General features: G+C 41.9%; 1 protein-coding gene across 4 annotated transcripts; it reads right to left on the minus strand.

Moving 5' to 3' along the window:
• Positions 1 to 13,376: 13,376 nt before the first annotated feature.
• LOC129633876 (granzyme H-like) lies at positions 13,377 to 16,254 on the minus strand. Of its 4 annotated transcripts, none has more exons than XM_055555836.1 (5): positions 16,201 to 16,254; positions 15,019 to 15,161; positions 14,356 to 14,491; positions 13,896 to 14,153; positions 13,377 to 13,520 (listed from the first exon to the last, which is right to left on the minus strand). In XM_055555836.1, exons 1-5 carry the CDS (start codon positions 16,252 to 16,254, stop codon positions 13,377 to 13,379), a joined length of 735 nt encoding a protein of 244 aa, XP_055411811.1. The 4 variants fall into 4 exon arrangements, with proteins under 4 accessions (XP_055411811.1, XP_055411812.1, XP_055411810.1 ...); XM_055555837.1 differs by having other exon boundaries at positions 14,088 to 14,153; positions 15,019 to 15,179; XM_055555835.1 differs by having other exon boundaries at positions 15,019 to 15,179.

Raw genomic sequence — 16,254 nt, forward strand, 5'->3', positions numbered from 1 at the left:
AAAGCGTACGTACAAAACTTGTAAATTTTTATATTTTGGAACTTTGCTTCTTTGGGGTTGAGGCAAACTGGTCACCCCTCTGCCTGTGAGAGCTCTCTACAGTCTATGGGCTAGCAGTGTGCTGATCTTTTAAAGTTTCTTTACCTACCCAATCCCACTTTTTTGATGAGGTTTCAGTGAGGTCTGTTAGGTGTGCATCCTGCAGCTTAATTGGCTTAAAATGTTCTCACCTTTGGTGTGGTCTCTCTGGGGACCAACCAGGAGAAAAAAAAAACCCAATAGTGTAACTGTTTTGATACTGAAAATTGATAAATGTCTTTTTGAAATAAAGAACTAGTCCCTCCAAAAAAATAAACATTTCTTGTATCCTCTCAGTCTGTGCCTCCATTCATTTTCTGAGATTGTGGATCATCTTTACCATTGTTGCTTTGAATTCTTTTCAAGGTTGATTGCCTATATTCACTTTACTTAGTTGTTCTTCTGGGGTTTTATCTTGTTCCTTCATCTGGAACATATTTTCCTGCAATCTCATTTTATCTAACTTTCTATGTCTGTGGTCTGTGTTCCTCAGAACTTACAGTTCCTTGCAGAACTGTAAGTTTTCTTGTTTCTGGTGTCTGTCTCCTGGTGGGTGAACTTGGTTCAGGGCTTGTGCAGGCTTCCTAGTGGGAAGGACGAGTACTTGCTATTGGTGGGTGGGGCTGTGTTTTGTCCTGCTGGTTGGCAGGGCTATGTCAAGGGATGTGTTTATAGGCAGTTATTGGCTCAGGATGACTTTAGGCAACATGTTTGCTGATGAGTGGGACTTTTCCCAATTATTTTCCAGTTTGTTTGTTGCCCACCTTGTGGGTATGGGGTTATTTGATTTTATTGTGAAACAGGCATTCTAGCACTGGAGCCTGCAGGCTGTTGAGTAAGGCCAGGTCTTGGTGCCCAAATGGCAATCTCCAGGAGATCTCACACTGATGAGCATTCCCTGGGGTGTCTGCCACCACTGTCCTTGCCCTCACAGTGAGCCACACCTTCCCAGGATAGGGTATCCCACCTTCCTAGTATACCCTCCAGGCCCCCCAGCTAGGTCTGGCCCAGGCTTTTATGGAGTCACTGCTTTGGTCTGGGTCCCAGTGCACATGAAGCCTTGAATATGCACCCCAAGAGTGGAGTCTCCATTTTCCCCAGTCCTGTAGAGCTCCTGCATTCAAGTCCTGCTGGCCTTCAAAAGCAAATGCTCTTGGGGGTCTTTCCCCCAGTGCCAGATCTCCAGGCTGGGAAGCCTGACGTGGGGCTAGGGAGTCTCACTCTTGTGAAAGAATTTCTGAGAAATAATTATTTTCCGGTTTGTCGGTTGCTCACTTGGTGGTATGGGGTTTGATTTTATTGTGAAAGAGCCCCTCTTGACATCTCATTGTAGCTTCTTCTTTGTGCGAGTAGAATATCTTTTCTAGTTTGTCAAAGTCTTTTTTCATAAATGATTGTCCAGCAAGTTAGTTGTGATTTTGGTGTTTTCATTAGCAGAGGTATGCTCAAGTCCTTCTACTCCACCATCTCATTTTTCATTCTATACAAGTTTTTTTTTCAGTTGTAAATGCTACCATACTACATTATCCATGGTTGATTATATAAGTGAATGTGAAACCACAGAATGGGAGGGCCAACTATAAGTTTTACCTGGATGTTCCACTGGGTGGAGGGTTGATGCCCTTAACCCCTGCACTGTTCAAAGATCCACTGTAAATAAAGAGTTAAAATTTTAAAAGAATGGAGACAAAAAATGAGTTTAAAATGATTAATAATGGCAAAAATAATTTATAGTAAAATTTATTGAGTATGAATAAAGATAAAACTTGATTATTTAAAATAAAGGAAAAAACTTTTAAAAGAAGAATTTCTTAATAAACTTAACAAAGGGAAAAATTTTAAGATATAAAAAGTGCTAACCAATTATAATTAGAAAGTAAAAATGGATAAATTGATATACATAAAAATTTATTGGGTATATATGAATAGAGGTGGGGCTCCCCTGATAGCTCAGCTGGTAAACAATCCCCCTGCAATGCAGGAGACCCTGGTTTGATACCTGGGTCAGGAAGATCCCCTGGAGAAGGGATAGGCTACCCACTCCAGTATTCTTGGGCTTCCCTGGTGGCTCAGATGGTAAAGAATCCACCTACAATGTGGGAGACCTTAGTTCAATCCCTGGGTTAGGAAGATCCCCTGGAGAAGGGTATGGCAACCCACTCCAGTATTCTTGCCTGGAGAATCCCTATGGACAGAGGAGTCTGGCGGGCTACAGTCTATGGGGTCATAAAGAGTTGGGCACGACTGAGTGACTAAGCACAGCATGGTATGAATAAAAGTGAAATTCTGATTATCCAAAAAGTGGATAATCAGAATTTTTACAGTGAAAAGTAAAGCCACAGGGTTAGAGAAGATACTTGCATTAACTGAGAAAGGGTTTGTATGTGGGAGATGTGTGTGTGTGTGTATGTCATATCTATGTTATCTTATATGTCATTGGGAAGCCAATAATTTTGAAAATCTACATGAAATTGACAAATCCCTAAAAAATATAACTTAGTGAAATATACCCAAGAAGTTTTAATTTTCCTTTAAACATTCAATAAATTGATTCTGTTTTCAAAAACATTCTATCAAGGGCAGCCCCATGCTCATAAAGCTTCACTGAGCATCTCAAGAAAATATTCAAAGAACACTACACAATATCTTCTGGAGAGGAGATGCTACCTATCTCCTTTATGAGACTAGCAAAGCCTCAATGCCAAACCCAATAAAGACAATATGGGAAAGGAATATTACAGGCTAATATCACTTGAATATTGAGGTATGTCGAATAATTCAACAAGGAAAAGTAATATATCAGGACGAATTTGGGTTTATCCTAGGAGTGGGTGACTTTTTATTCAAACCCAATTGCTGTAAAACAACACATTGATTGATAAAAGGAGAAATGTCGTATGATTATTCAATTGAAATGAACAAATAAGCACTTGCTGAAGTTCATTAATTAAAATTCAAGCAAAGTATAAATAAAAAATAATGTTTTTAACCTGATAAAATGTCTCCATAAAAACCCCCAGCAATCATTATACTAATGTTGAAACACACAGTGTTTTTGCTTTAGAGTGAAACAATATAAGGACATGCGGATAGCCATAATCACCATTTCTCTTTAGTATTTATACTAGAGATTTTACACAGTGCACATAAGCAGGAAATAGAAGCGAAAGGTATAAGGTAATGAAAAGCAGAAATAAAACTGAATATTTGAGATGCTATTGTGTATGTAGAAAATGCCAAAGAACTTGCAGCTCAACTATTACAGTTAATAAGGCAGTTTGACAAATTTGCTGGGCCATAAAACCAACTTAAACATTATTTATATTTTGATAAATACTATAATACTGTTGGAAATTTTGAGGAAGTTAACATTTAAATCATGAAAATTATCAAATAACTAAATATAAATCTAAAAAAAGTTGTGCACGACCTCTTGGTGAAAATATGTATAAAATTATAAGAAGAGACACTTAATAGGACCTAAGCATAGAGATATTCCATGGTGGTGTTTGAAACAGAAAAAAAATTTTTTTAAAGTCAATTCTCCAAAAAGTGTTCTATAGGATTCATTGCATCTGAGAGGTATTTCATAGAACTTAATTGATTCTAAACAAATATGGAGAAACCAATGGTCAATATTAGCCAAGACTTGAAGAATGAGAATAAGATGGGAAGTCTTATTGTAGCAAATGAAGCCACAGTCATGAAGGTAGTGTGGTACTGATAGGGGCATAGACACACAGACTAATGGACAGGAAATAGAGATTCCACACACATTTAGACACTGATACACACGTATTGGGAGAAGGCAATGGCAACCCACTCCAGTACTCTTGCCTGGAAAATCCCATGCACAGAGGAGCCTGGTAGGCTACAGTCCATGGGGTCGCAAAGAGTCAGACATGACTGAGTCACTTCACTTTCACTTTTGACTTTCATGCATTGGAGAAGGAAATGGCAATCCACTCCAGTGTTCTTGCCTGGAGAATCCCAGGGACGGGGGAGCCTGGTAGGCTGCCGTCTATGGGGTCGCACAGAGTTGGACACGACTGAAGCGACTTAGCAGCAGCAGCAGCACACACATATTGAATGCTTGGTTTATGATGGAGGATTTATGGCAGATAGTGGGGAAAAGATTTTTTTTTCTTTTTACTCCTCAGTAAGTGGTTCTAGGACAATAAATGCCTCTATGATATCCTTTAAGAACACATATTTCTTCTTGACCCTTATTTCACACCATGTCCAATAATCTGTTTTATGTGGATTATGGATCCAAATGTGAATATGTATTTGAAAATGTAATAATAACTTTATGATAGGTAAATATTTTCAATGCTGTATACAGAAGTATTAATCGTTAATAAATGTAATGATGACTTAGACATCAAAGTGGAGAGAAACAAAAGCCAGAGTTTAGGGATTAGAGAGACCATTTGGGTAGAGAGGGGATATATGATGGTAGAGAGAGGGACGTATGTTTTTATTTTGTATTTTGATGAAATGTGACTGAACTGGACTGAAAGTGATATTTGAACAAATAGGATGGTGATATGTTTCACAATATCCATAGCTAGTTACATCTGCTTCGGGCTGTTTTATTACATTTCCGTCAGTTAAATGTGTTTTTCTTCTCTGGGCTGTTGGGACACTAGCAGGGTGTTTCCCACCTCCTTCCTGGCTCCCAACGCCACCAACAGTCCAAGTCTTCCAGGCAGGCAGTTGTCACGTGGTGCTGGGTCACTTCCCCTTCCCTCTTTTTGCTGCTACTTTGGTCAGAAACCAACGTAGTTAGTCTTGACTTTGTAGGAGACCAGTGTATTCCTGAAGCATTCTGGAAATCCTCAGGGCTGCCTTAAAATCACTCTTAGAAGGATGTTTTGGAAGCTCCTTGGGGGTACTTCTACTGATTAGCTTGTGTTGCCCCCATGACTGTCTTCCCACCACATGTGAAATGAAAGACAAATGAAATAGAAACACAACACTCCAAAATCTATGAGATGGAAAAAGCAACTCTAAGAGGGAATTTTAGTGCAACACAGGCTTTCCTCAAGAGACAAGAAACATCTCAAATAAGTGAAGTTACCTATCATCAAAAGGCATTGGAAAAAGAACAAAGTCCAAAGTCAGGAGAAGGAAGGAAGTAATAAAGACCAGAGAGGAAATAAAGCAAATAATGGAAATAAAATCAATGTAACCAAGAGCTGATTTTTTTAAGGGACAAGCAAAATTAATAAACTTTTAGCCAGACTCACCAAGAAGAAAAGAGAGAGGACCTAAGTAAACAAAATAAGAAATGAAAGAGGAGAAATAACAACTGACATCACAGAGATACAAAAAATCATAAGCAAATACTACAAACAGCTGCTGCTGCTGCTAAGTCACTTCAGTTGTGTCCAACTCTGTGCGACCCCATAGACAGCAGCCCACCAGGCTCCCCCGTCCCTGGGATTCTCCAGGCAAGAACACTGGAGTGGGTTGCCATTTCCTCCAATGCATGAAAGTGAAAAGTGAAAGTGAAGTCGCTCAGTTGTGTCCGACTCTTAGCGACCCCATGGACTGCAGCCCACCAGGCTCCTCCATCCATGGGATTTTCCAGGCAAGAGTACTGGAGTGGGTTGCCATTGCTTTCTCCGACAAACAGCTATATGCCAGCAAATTGGTCAACCTAGAAGAAACGGACAAATTTCTAGAAAGATACAACTTGCCAAGACTGAGTCAAGAAGAGATGGATAATTGGAACTGACTGATTACTAGTAGTAACATCAAATTTCTAAATAAAAGCACTTCTAGCAATCAAAAGTCCAAGGCCAGACAATGTCACAAGAGTATTATACCAAACATATAAGAGTTGTTACCTATCCTTCTCAAACTATTCCAAAAGTTTAAAGAGGAAGATACACTCCCAAATTCATTGCATGAGGGCATCATTGAAAGTGAAGTGAAAGTGTTAGTTGCTCAGTCGTGTCCGACTCTTTGTGACCCCATGGACTGTAGCTTGCCAGGCTCCTTTGTCCATGGAATTCTCCAGGCAAGAATACTGGAATGGGTTGCCGTTCCCTTTTCCAGAGGATCTTCCATACCCAGGGCTCGAACCTGGGTCTGCTGCATTGCAGGCAGATTCTTTACTGTATGAGCCATAAGGGAAGCCTGAGAGCACCATTACCCTATTACCAAAATCAGACAAAGGTGCTACCAAAAAAAAAAAAAAATTATAGGCCAGTAGCTTTGATGAACATAGATTTGAAAATCCTTAGCAAAATATTAACAAACCATACCCAACAACATATAAGAAGGATCATATAATGTGATCCAGTTGTTTTTTTCCAGGGACACAGGACAATTCATCATTCACAAATCAATGGCTGTGATACACCATGTTATCACAAGTACAGAAAAATCACATGATCATCTCAATAGATGAGGAAGAATCACTTGACAGAATTCAACATCCACTTATGATAAAAACTCTTAGCAAAGTGGGTGTACAGGGAACATATCTCAACATAATAAAGGTCATTTAAGACAAACTCAGTTGACAATGCCCATTTCTATTTAACATACTATTGGAAGTATCAGCCACAGCATAAGACAAGGGGAAAAAAAGCATCTAAATTGGAAGTGAAGAAGTAGAACTGCAGATGACAAGATACTTCATATAGAAACCCTAAAGTCTCCATCCCTAAACTATTAGAATTAATAAATGAATTTGGCATAGTTGCACGATACAAGATTAATACACAGAAATCTGTTGCTTTTCTACACACCAGCAATTAACTATCATAAAGAGAAAATAAAACAATCCTATTTAAAATAGGAAGCAATTTAAATCTATTTAGAATAGATGCAATTCTATTGCATCAAAAAGAATAAAATTAAAGAATAAACTTATCCAAGGAAGTAAACTATAAAACATTGATGAAGGAAATTCGAGATGATAAAAAGAAATGGAAAAATATCTGGTGTTCTTAGAGCAGAAGAATTAATATTGTTAAAATGACCTTACTACCCAAAGCAATCTACAGACTTAATGCTATCCTTATCAAAATACCCATGACATTTTCCACAGCACCAGAAAAAATAACCTTAAAATTTACATGGAACCACAGAAGACCCCAAATTGCTAAGGCAATCTTGAGGAAAAAATAGCAAAGTTGGGAGTTAGCATCCTCCCTGACTTCAGACTGCTCTACAAAACTACAGTAATCCAAATACTGGTGTTGCATGCTTAGTCACTCAATCGTGTCTGATTCTTTGTGACTCTATGGATGGTAGGCCACCAGGCTCCTCTGTCCATGGGATTTCCCAGGCAAGAATACTGGAGTGGGTTGCCATTTCCTCCTCCAGGGAATCTTCCTGACCCAGGGATGGAACACAGGTCTCCTGCATCTCCTGAATTGGCAGGTGGATTCTTTACCACTGCACCACCTGGGAAGCATGCTACAGACAGATATATCAGTGAAACAGGACACAGAGCCCACGCAACTATGGTCCGTTTAATCTAGGAGATAAACCCACACACCTATGGTCCATTAATCTATGACAACAGAGGCAAGACTCTACAATGGAGAAAGACAACCTTTTCAACAAAGATTGCTGGGAAACTGGACAGCTCCATGTAAAAAAGCGAGATGAGATACTTCCTCACATCATATGTAGAAATAAACCCAAAATGGTTTACAGATCCAAATGTAAGAACTGAAACCATAAAACTCGTAGAAGAGAACATAGGCAGAACACTGCCTATTGTAACGATATTTTTTTGGATTTATCTTCTAAAGCAAAAGAAATATAAGCAAAAATAAACAAATGGGACCTAATTAACCATGAAAGCTTCTGCATAGCAAATGAAACAAACTAAACAAAAGAAAAGGCAATCTATGAAATGGGAAAAAATATTTGCCAATGATATAATCGACATGGGATTAATATCCAAAATATACAAACAACTCATATCGAAAAAACAACTAACCAAATCAAGAAATGGGCAGAAGACCTGAATAGACATTTTTTTCCCCTAAAGAAGACACACAAATGAGTAACTGTCACATGAAAAGATACTAAACATCACTAATTATTACAGAAATGCAAATCAAAACAGCAATAACATATCACCTCATACCTGCAAAAATGGCTATCATAGAAAAGTACACAAATAACAAATGTTGGAGAGGACATGGAAAAAAGGGAACCCTCCTACAACTGTAAGTGGGGATGTAAGCTGGTACAGCCACTATGGAAAGCAGTATGAAAGTTCCTCAAAAAGATAAAAACAGAACTTCCATATGACCCAACAATTGTAATCTTGGGTATATATCCAGAAAAAACAAAACACTAATTGAAAAGGGACATGTACCCCTGCACAACTTACAATAGTCGATATTTGGAAGAAACCCAAGTGCTGACTAACAAATGAATGGATAAAGAAAAAGCGGTGTACCTATACAATGGAATATTACTTGGCCATAAAAAGAATGAAATTCCACCATTTGCAGCAATGTGGATGAAGCTAGAGAATATTAAGATTAGTGAAATAATTTTGAAGAAAAATTCTATATATCACTTATATGAAGAATCTAAAAAATACTGCAAGTGCATGTATATGCAAAGTTGAAACAGACTCACAGATATGAAAAATAAACTAGTGGTTACCAAAGGAGAGAGGGAAGGGGAGAGGCATTTAGGAGTATGTGACTAAGAGCCACAAGCCACTATGTACAAAATAGATATGCAACCAGGATATATTGTACAGCACAGGAAATTATAGCCATTATCTTGTAATAACTTTAAATGGAGTATAATCTGCAAAATACTGAATCATTATGCTATACACCTAAAACAAATAATGTAAATCAACTGCACTTCGATAAAAAGACATAAAAATCTAAAAGCAAAACCAAAAATGAAAATGTATCTACTAAAATCTGATTTTTCTATAAAGACAAGCAGAAAAAAACTGAGGGCCATGATCCTTCTAAACAGCAAACAGGATTAAGTGCTGTGGTAGAGAAGATCTGGCAGTTTAGCAAAACCAGATCATGTGACCTATGGCTGGGGGACATAGGTCAACTGTGCTGCCCATCTCCCTTGAGCACAGGCGTGTCTGTCATTGTAAGCGGGAGGTGAGTGAGGTGCTGTGAGCCCCATCCTGAGCTGCAGCAACTCCCATGCTTGACCGTAGTTTCTCCCCTTTCCAGGGTTTGGCACAGATGAACATGGGGAAGTTGAAAGCGTCTTTCGGGGACCGAGTCTGGATCCCTTAGCTTTGGGCTGACCATGTAATTTATTGCCCAAAGCAGGACACTTGAGCGTGAGCGTGGGCACTGCTCTCCAGGAATATTCACTTGGGACTGTCCCTGAGCAAGAGAGAATTCTATTGTGCCAGCCATGAAATGCTAAAATTGATCTGTTAGAATAGTCAGTTAACTAACACATCTGCCAGCTTACTTAACCCTGCCTTTTTCTAACATGAGATTTAAAAAAATACGATAATTTTATGAATGATGCATTTTATTTTATTTTTTTAATTTTATTTTATTTTTAAACTTTACATAACTGTATTAGTTTTGCCAAATATCAAAATGAATGATGCATTTTAAAATAGTGACTAAATTAAAAGCACAAAGAATAAAAATGTCAGCCTTAATTGCACCATTTAACTGACTACTGTTAACAGATCTATTTCCATCCAGGTTTTCTACATGTTTCTTTTTTATAGGTGTGGTTACAATACATTCAGTTTTGAATCCTATAGTTCATTCAACAAACATTTTCCTCATTTTATTAAAAAAAACTGTTAGTGAAGATCATTTTATTTTTTTTCAATTTTTAATGCCTTTTATTTTTTAATTTAAATTTATTTATTTTAATTTGAAGATCATTTTAGAATCTCTTTCGTATTTTTAAAAAGACACTTAAGTTATCTAAATCATACATAAATGTAGAAAAATTAGATAAATGGTTGTGTAGGAAGGAAAAAAGCCTAAAAGGAAAATGTATGTATAAGCAAAAATTGACTGTAGTATGTACAGCTCTTAATCTACTTTTGACTTAAATCTAATGACCATTCTTTCCTGTAGCTATTGTAATTCTCTTTCATGACTTTAAAATTTCCACTGTGTTCCAAGTGATGAAAAATTTTAAAAAGCAAATCCCCATTTAATTCTGGGTTAATTAGTATTTCTTAAGATTTGACTTGTGTAACTTTTTTGGGCATCACCTTCTGCACTTTTCCTGGTATAGTTGATGGCTACATCAGATTCTTCTTTTTTTTCTTTTTTATTTTTTAAGGCTATTTGTGTGCAAGGTGTCAAACTGCATTTTCTCAGTGTCTATTCTAAATCTCACTAGTATCGTTTGTGTCAATCCTTTCCAATCATATAAGTAAAGATTATTCATATTTCAATTTGCATTAATTAATTAGTGAGCTTTCACTTTCCCCCAAGTGTTTGTTCAGTTTTTAAAAATGATTCTCCTATTAATATTCTTAGCCTAGTTTACTTTCTTTTGTTTTCTCTGCCTAGTTTCTGTTCTTTTGTTTTCTTAGCCTGGTTTTCTAGAGTAGTGGATAATGTAGATAATAACAACTGCCTAATATATAATGCAAGCATGCCTTATTTTACCATCTTCCTATTTTGGACATTAATAACTGATTCTAATTTGAGGTCTATTATTAAATAATGGTGTGATGAACATTTATGTGAGTAACCCCCCTATAAACACACACATTTTAGATCTTATGTTGGTTAAAGTCCTAGAAATAAAAATCACTAGATCAAAGAAAGAAATAATGTAAAAATATTTGGAAATCATTTTAAAGAAATATATAGCCTCAAGCAGTTCTGTGATCATGATGCTATAGCATCGTAAGGTAATAGTTTTTCTTCCTAATATATTTCATATTCTGTTAAATGGTTCCATCAGGTGTAAAGGGGAAGACTAACTCATTGGGCACTGTCTCTTGAGGGTACACATCCTTGCCTGGGGTGGTGGATATCCTTGACCACTCTGCCTTACTCCCTGGGCTTCTGTGGAGCTCTTCATGACTGGCTTTCTGGGCTCTCTGCATTCCTTTTGTGTGAAGACATCTCCTAAGAGTGTCATCATCGACTGCGGGGACCCAAAGTTGTCCCCTGGCTTATGCACACCTTAGCCCTTTCTTGTTCACCTTCATGCATACGTTCAGCTCTTTGCTCACCTGTGCTCTTGCTGGTACTGTGAGCTCCAGGGTTAGACTTGGCAGATGGATGTAGGGACAGTCTTATGTGAAAAATAAGTGTTTATTTGTTTTTCACCTTAGTTTTCAATATGCTGAATTTTACTTCTCATATTCATGTGGTTTGTTATTCTTTTTAGTGAAGTTCTTTCTCTTTGTTTTGGTTCTTTTTGTTGTTGTGAAGTTTCTTCTCTTCTCAATGTTGATCTCACTCGATTCAGTGTTTGCCCAGTTACCATGAATTTGATGTGTTCCATTATCCTCAATTCACTGGTGGTGCTGTTTAAAGGATTCAAGACATCTGGGTCATAATGAACTGTCTTACCGTTTAAATGTGGCATCTTGTAGCTTTGCAAACTGAGGTTCATGCTTCCACATGTAAGATAACAAAAGAGGCTGTTCCAGGGGTCTCTTCCCTCCCTCCCCTCCAAACATGGACTCCATGGAGCACAGACTGGAAACCCCAGGACTTGTGGGTCTCCAACCCTCTTCCAATTTCACATTGCCCTTCTGGAATCAAACAAGATTATGCATGTGAAACTCTAAGGTACAATCCAGCTAAAATACAGAGAAAGTAATTATTTTCAAGACAAGATTTCTTCCAGATTCCAAATACAGGTCTATTTGTGCCAAACTGAACTTCCTTGTGGAAGGAGAGGCGCCACGGAAATTTAAAGGAAATTTCTCACCACCAAACGTTTCCTAATGGCAGAGACAGAGCTTGTTGTGTTCTGGCACAAAGAGAAAGATCAATATTTGATCTACTGATCGATGGCAATGTGGTACTTTCCCGCCCAGTGGTCCTGGATCCCTGTGGCTCACAAGGCTGCCATAACCGGGTTGCCAGCAGGGGGAGTCAGAGGCCCAATGCCAGGCCAGGCTGAAAGGGCTGAGGCCTCTCAGTTCCTCTACAGGCCTTGGTGGTGGTGGTTGAGCCCCTGGGGGATGTTGGGCTGGACCCAGGGCCTGAGGAGGCCCTTCCCAGGTGGGAGGTGGGTCCTGGCTCCTCTGATAAGCAGAAGGTACTGGTTGGGAGGTTAGATATGGCAGGGACAGTGGCTCAAAACCAGGTGAGCGGGAAGGGAAAGGAGCTGGTGGCTAGGGCATTCGGGTGGAAAACAGGGGCTGATGTGGGACGATACACAGGGAGCAAGGTTGACTGAGTCCTGTGTTGGGCCTGGGGCAGGGTATGGAGATGGGACCTGGGTGAGGCTGAGGGCCATCATGGGAACATCGCACCTCCTAAGCTCTAGACAGTCCCAGTATGGGATCAGCCTGCCCTCACAGGGGAGGGAGAGGCCCTGGAAACAGGAATCTGAGTGCCCATGGCATGACCTACTGACCTGCTAGGTCCCTGGAGTTATTCTCCTTCCTCTGACCTGTTCTTTGCTAAATTGTTGAGGGGTTGGTGACAGTGTTTGGCTTAGAGAAGGTAAGAAATTTCTAACACCCAGAGAGGACCATTTTGGGGAGAGTTTGTCCTTTTTAATGAATTGCCCTTTAGATTCATCCCTGGCAGAAGGCTAAGCACCAAAGAGATTTTCTTGCTTTGGCTAAGCACCAGATCATTTTCTCAATGATTTCTTATTGAGGAATCAATGAGATTCTATACAGACAGCATGGGATTTAGGGAGGAGCAAGGCCTAGGGTGGCTTAGTGGTAAAGAATTTGCCTGCCAAGCAGGAGATGCAAGAGACGAGGATCTGATCCCTGGGTCAGGAAGATCCCCTGTAGAAGGAAATGGCAACCCACTCCAGTGTTTGTGCCTGGAAAATCCCATGGACAGAGGAGCCTGGCAGGCTACAGTCCATGGGGTTGCAAAGAGTGGGACACGACTTAGTGCCTTAACAGAAGCAGAGGGCTAGGGAGGAAGGAGGAAGTAAAACCCAGAACTGACAGCAGAGGGTGTCCTGGAGCAGTGTGGTTATGTATCAAGGTGGTCCATGAATAAATAGGAATTCAGTCACCATCGCTTTGGAGATCCCATTTATTATGGCCCTGTGATCCCACTGCCAATCCCTGTGGGATTCTTGCTGCTGCCCCAGGACAATGGTCAGTGCAGAGAAAGGACAGTCTCAAGCTGCTGTTAGAGGTGCTTCATTGTTCTCTTTATCCAGGGTAGGAAGTGTGAGACCTGGGTGAAGACTCCTGGAGGTGTCCCATTCATCTTTCCATAGGAGAAAATACCATGGACCACTTTTTTACACACGAGGGGTCCACCGGAGTCACCCTGTGGGCAGAGAGATAAGGGCTGAGCAGGCCTCCTTGGGGTTCTCTCTTCGCTGCCGCCCAGGCTGTGTGGTCTCAGTCAGGGGCTGTGGGGAAGACCCAGGCCCAGGGAGGCCTGGTCACCTCCTGGTCCTGGGGCTCCAGCCTGACTCTGTTCTTAGCAGCTGGACTCAAGTCTACCTTTCTGTCAATTTTCTCCTGGAAACTCTGGTGATAAGACAGCTGTGGGATGACTGATGCTTCCTGAGCCACTCAGGGAAAAGAAAAGCAAAACATTGGATTCAAGGACCAGGCAGCCGAAATTCTCAGCTGAGGATATGGCCTCTGCCCTACCCACACCTCCCGGGTCTGTGTGCTTAGATGCAGGAAAACTGACCTTGAAGCCGGTTTTCACCTTCCTTGGGTCCCCGGCACAAATCTGGGTGGCCCGACTGTAGTTCCTGGGGTTGAGTGATTCACACACCCGATCCTCCTGAACCGTCAGCTCTACCTCCTGCAGGGTGGTGGCTGGAGTGCCCAGGGCCACCTTCCCCCAGCCGGCCAGACTGCACAATTCTCCTGGCTTCACCTGGGCCTTGGCCTTGGGCAGACTAAGGGGCTTCACAGCTGACGTCTGCTTGGCCTTTCTCTCCAGCTGATGGGAAGAGACAAGAGTCTGGCTCAGCCGGTGGTCCTCTGGCCTGGATGCCATGATGAGGCTGCATGGACCCCATCTCCTACCTATCCCCCTGAGACTGGTCAGGCGGCCAGGATGGGAAGGAATAAAGAGGCAGGAGATCCTGGGAAGGCAATGATATAATCCCAGGAGGGCAGGGCCAGTGGGGAGTTTTCCTTGCCTGCAGTAACATGATGTCGTTGGAGAAGGTCTTAGGATTATAGTCTGGGTGGTGGATGGCTTTTTTCACCTGGATGACCTGCTGGGTCCTCTCCTGCTGTTTGATGTTGTGGGCCCCCAGGGTGACGTTGATTGAGCTGCACAGAGACCAGAGCAGGGGTGTGGGGATCATGGGGTCAGTAGAGATACAGCCCAGAAGCTGTGACAGGCAGCTGACACCAGGCAGGGCAGCAGCTGAGGGGGAATTGAGGTGACAGACAGTCCTGGGGCTGAGTGACTGAGCCCTGTGCTTCTTAGGGACATGAGGGCAGGGCTCCGGGAGCTTTCTCAGCAATATTGTGAAGTGACTCTGAGTTTGGGTTTTGGCTCTCACTGCACACTCTCATCCTTCTCTGATGCTTTATTTGGCCATTGTGGGTCAAGCCTTCTCAACTCTGTCTCTTGTTCTCACCTCTGACCCACTGACCTCAAAACCTTTCTTGTCCTGTTTCTCAGCTTTCCATCATCCTAGTCCTGCTCATAAGATGGCTTGTCTGATGAGCTCTTGTGGTCCTGATTTCCAGGATCCTGGAGTGAAGGAGGGGTACCCCTGGGCTCAGCTCCTGGGGAGAGGACGGGTCCCTGCCCAGGCCTCAGGTAGGGTAGGCTGGCTACTGCCCCTCACCTTCCTCTGCAGTGAGCAGCTGTCAGAACAAAGTCCTTTTGTATGAGAACACCGCCACACCTCTTCCAACTCATCTCATCCAGAAACTGAACAAAAGCCATGTAGGGGCGGGAGTGGGGCTTGGCCTCGTGGCCCCCAATGATCTCCTCTGAAAGAAAAGGCTGAAAGATGGGGAGATGGGAGAGGCTATGGTTAGAAGGGCGGTTCGGGAAGGTGGCAGTCAAGGTGGGTCGACAGTGCCCAACAGACTCTAGGGGAGAGTCCCCCAGGTTCTCACTGCAGTGGGATAACCTTTTCTGAACCCCAAACCTCAGTATTGTTCTCCACATCCTGAGTCACACACACATATGGAGGGGCCCGAGAGTGCCTTCCAGAGGGTGGAGCCCAGAAGATCACGGATGGGACCCCCTGATGAGCCCTCATTCTCATGGAGTCTCCTGGACCCCTCTGAGCCTCTGCTAACATCCTGATTGGTGCCATTTTCTGATAATCCACCTATGAGTTTATGGAGTTGGGTTTTCTAAAATCCTCATGTCCTAGGGCATAACGCATCTGAGGATCTCAGTAAACATCTGTTGACTGGACGCCTGAATGGCCTCCAATTAGCTTTTGGCTGAGGTTTGGTGGGGATAGTACTGGTGGGATTTAAGACGACAGGGATGGGGGAGGACATGCCAAAGACACTGGGGCAGAAAATGAACTGCTTAGGGCCTGGGGAAGAGTAACGACACCCAGAGAGCTTTGGGTGCTGCCATCTAGCCATTTCTGACCAGTCACACCCTGGGCTCCTCTCCTGGGCAGGAGTGAAGGGCGGGGAAACTGAGAAGTTTCTCTGGTTCTTAAGCTGGGTCCACTGAGAACTCCCGTGCTGTGGATGGTTTGTCTGAGTTGTCCTTTCCTGGCTAGAGTGAGGAATTTTCTTACTTGTGCTTTGTAGCTTCACATCCTCCAGCAAATGCACAACCCACTTTACCAGTGGTGAGAGAGAGGTTAAGAGCTACAAAAGCTTTTAGTGAAAGCTTGCTTCCTACCACCCATCCTTGCTGAATGTCTATGCAGCATCGAACTTGTAGTCTCAGTTGGGATGGGAGCTGGTTCAGATTGGAGCTGAGCAGAAGGGCCAGGACTTCGGGAGGTTTACTGAGATGGGCTACCCTGTCAGAAATGGGGACAGTCACTCACCTGTCCCAGCCCAGGAGGCAGAAGAAAGGCTATCAGGAGCAGGAGTAGCTGCAT

Source organism: Bubalus kerabau, chromosome 19, assembly GCF_029407905.1.
Source record: "Bubalus kerabau isolate K-KA32 ecotype Philippines breed swamp buffalo chromosome 19, PCC_UOA_SB_1v2, whole genome shotgun sequence".
NCBI lineage: Eukaryota > Metazoa > Chordata > Mammalia > Artiodactyla > Bovidae > Bubalus > Bubalus kerabau.

Coding starts and splice junctions, on each gene's coding strand:
- LOC129633876 (XM_055555835.1), bottom strand. CDS start 16,254: ATGCAGCTACTCCTGCTCCTGATAGCCTTTCTTCTGCCTCCTGGGCTG. Junction 15,180..16,200: donor TGCCTCCTGGGCTGGGACAG/GTGAGTGACTGT, acceptor CCCATCTTTCAG/CCTTTTCTTTCAGAGGAGAT. Junction 14,492..15,018: donor GCTGCTCACTGCAGAGGAAG/GTGAGGGGCAGT, acceptor GTCTCTGTGCAG/CTCAATCAACGTCACCCTGG.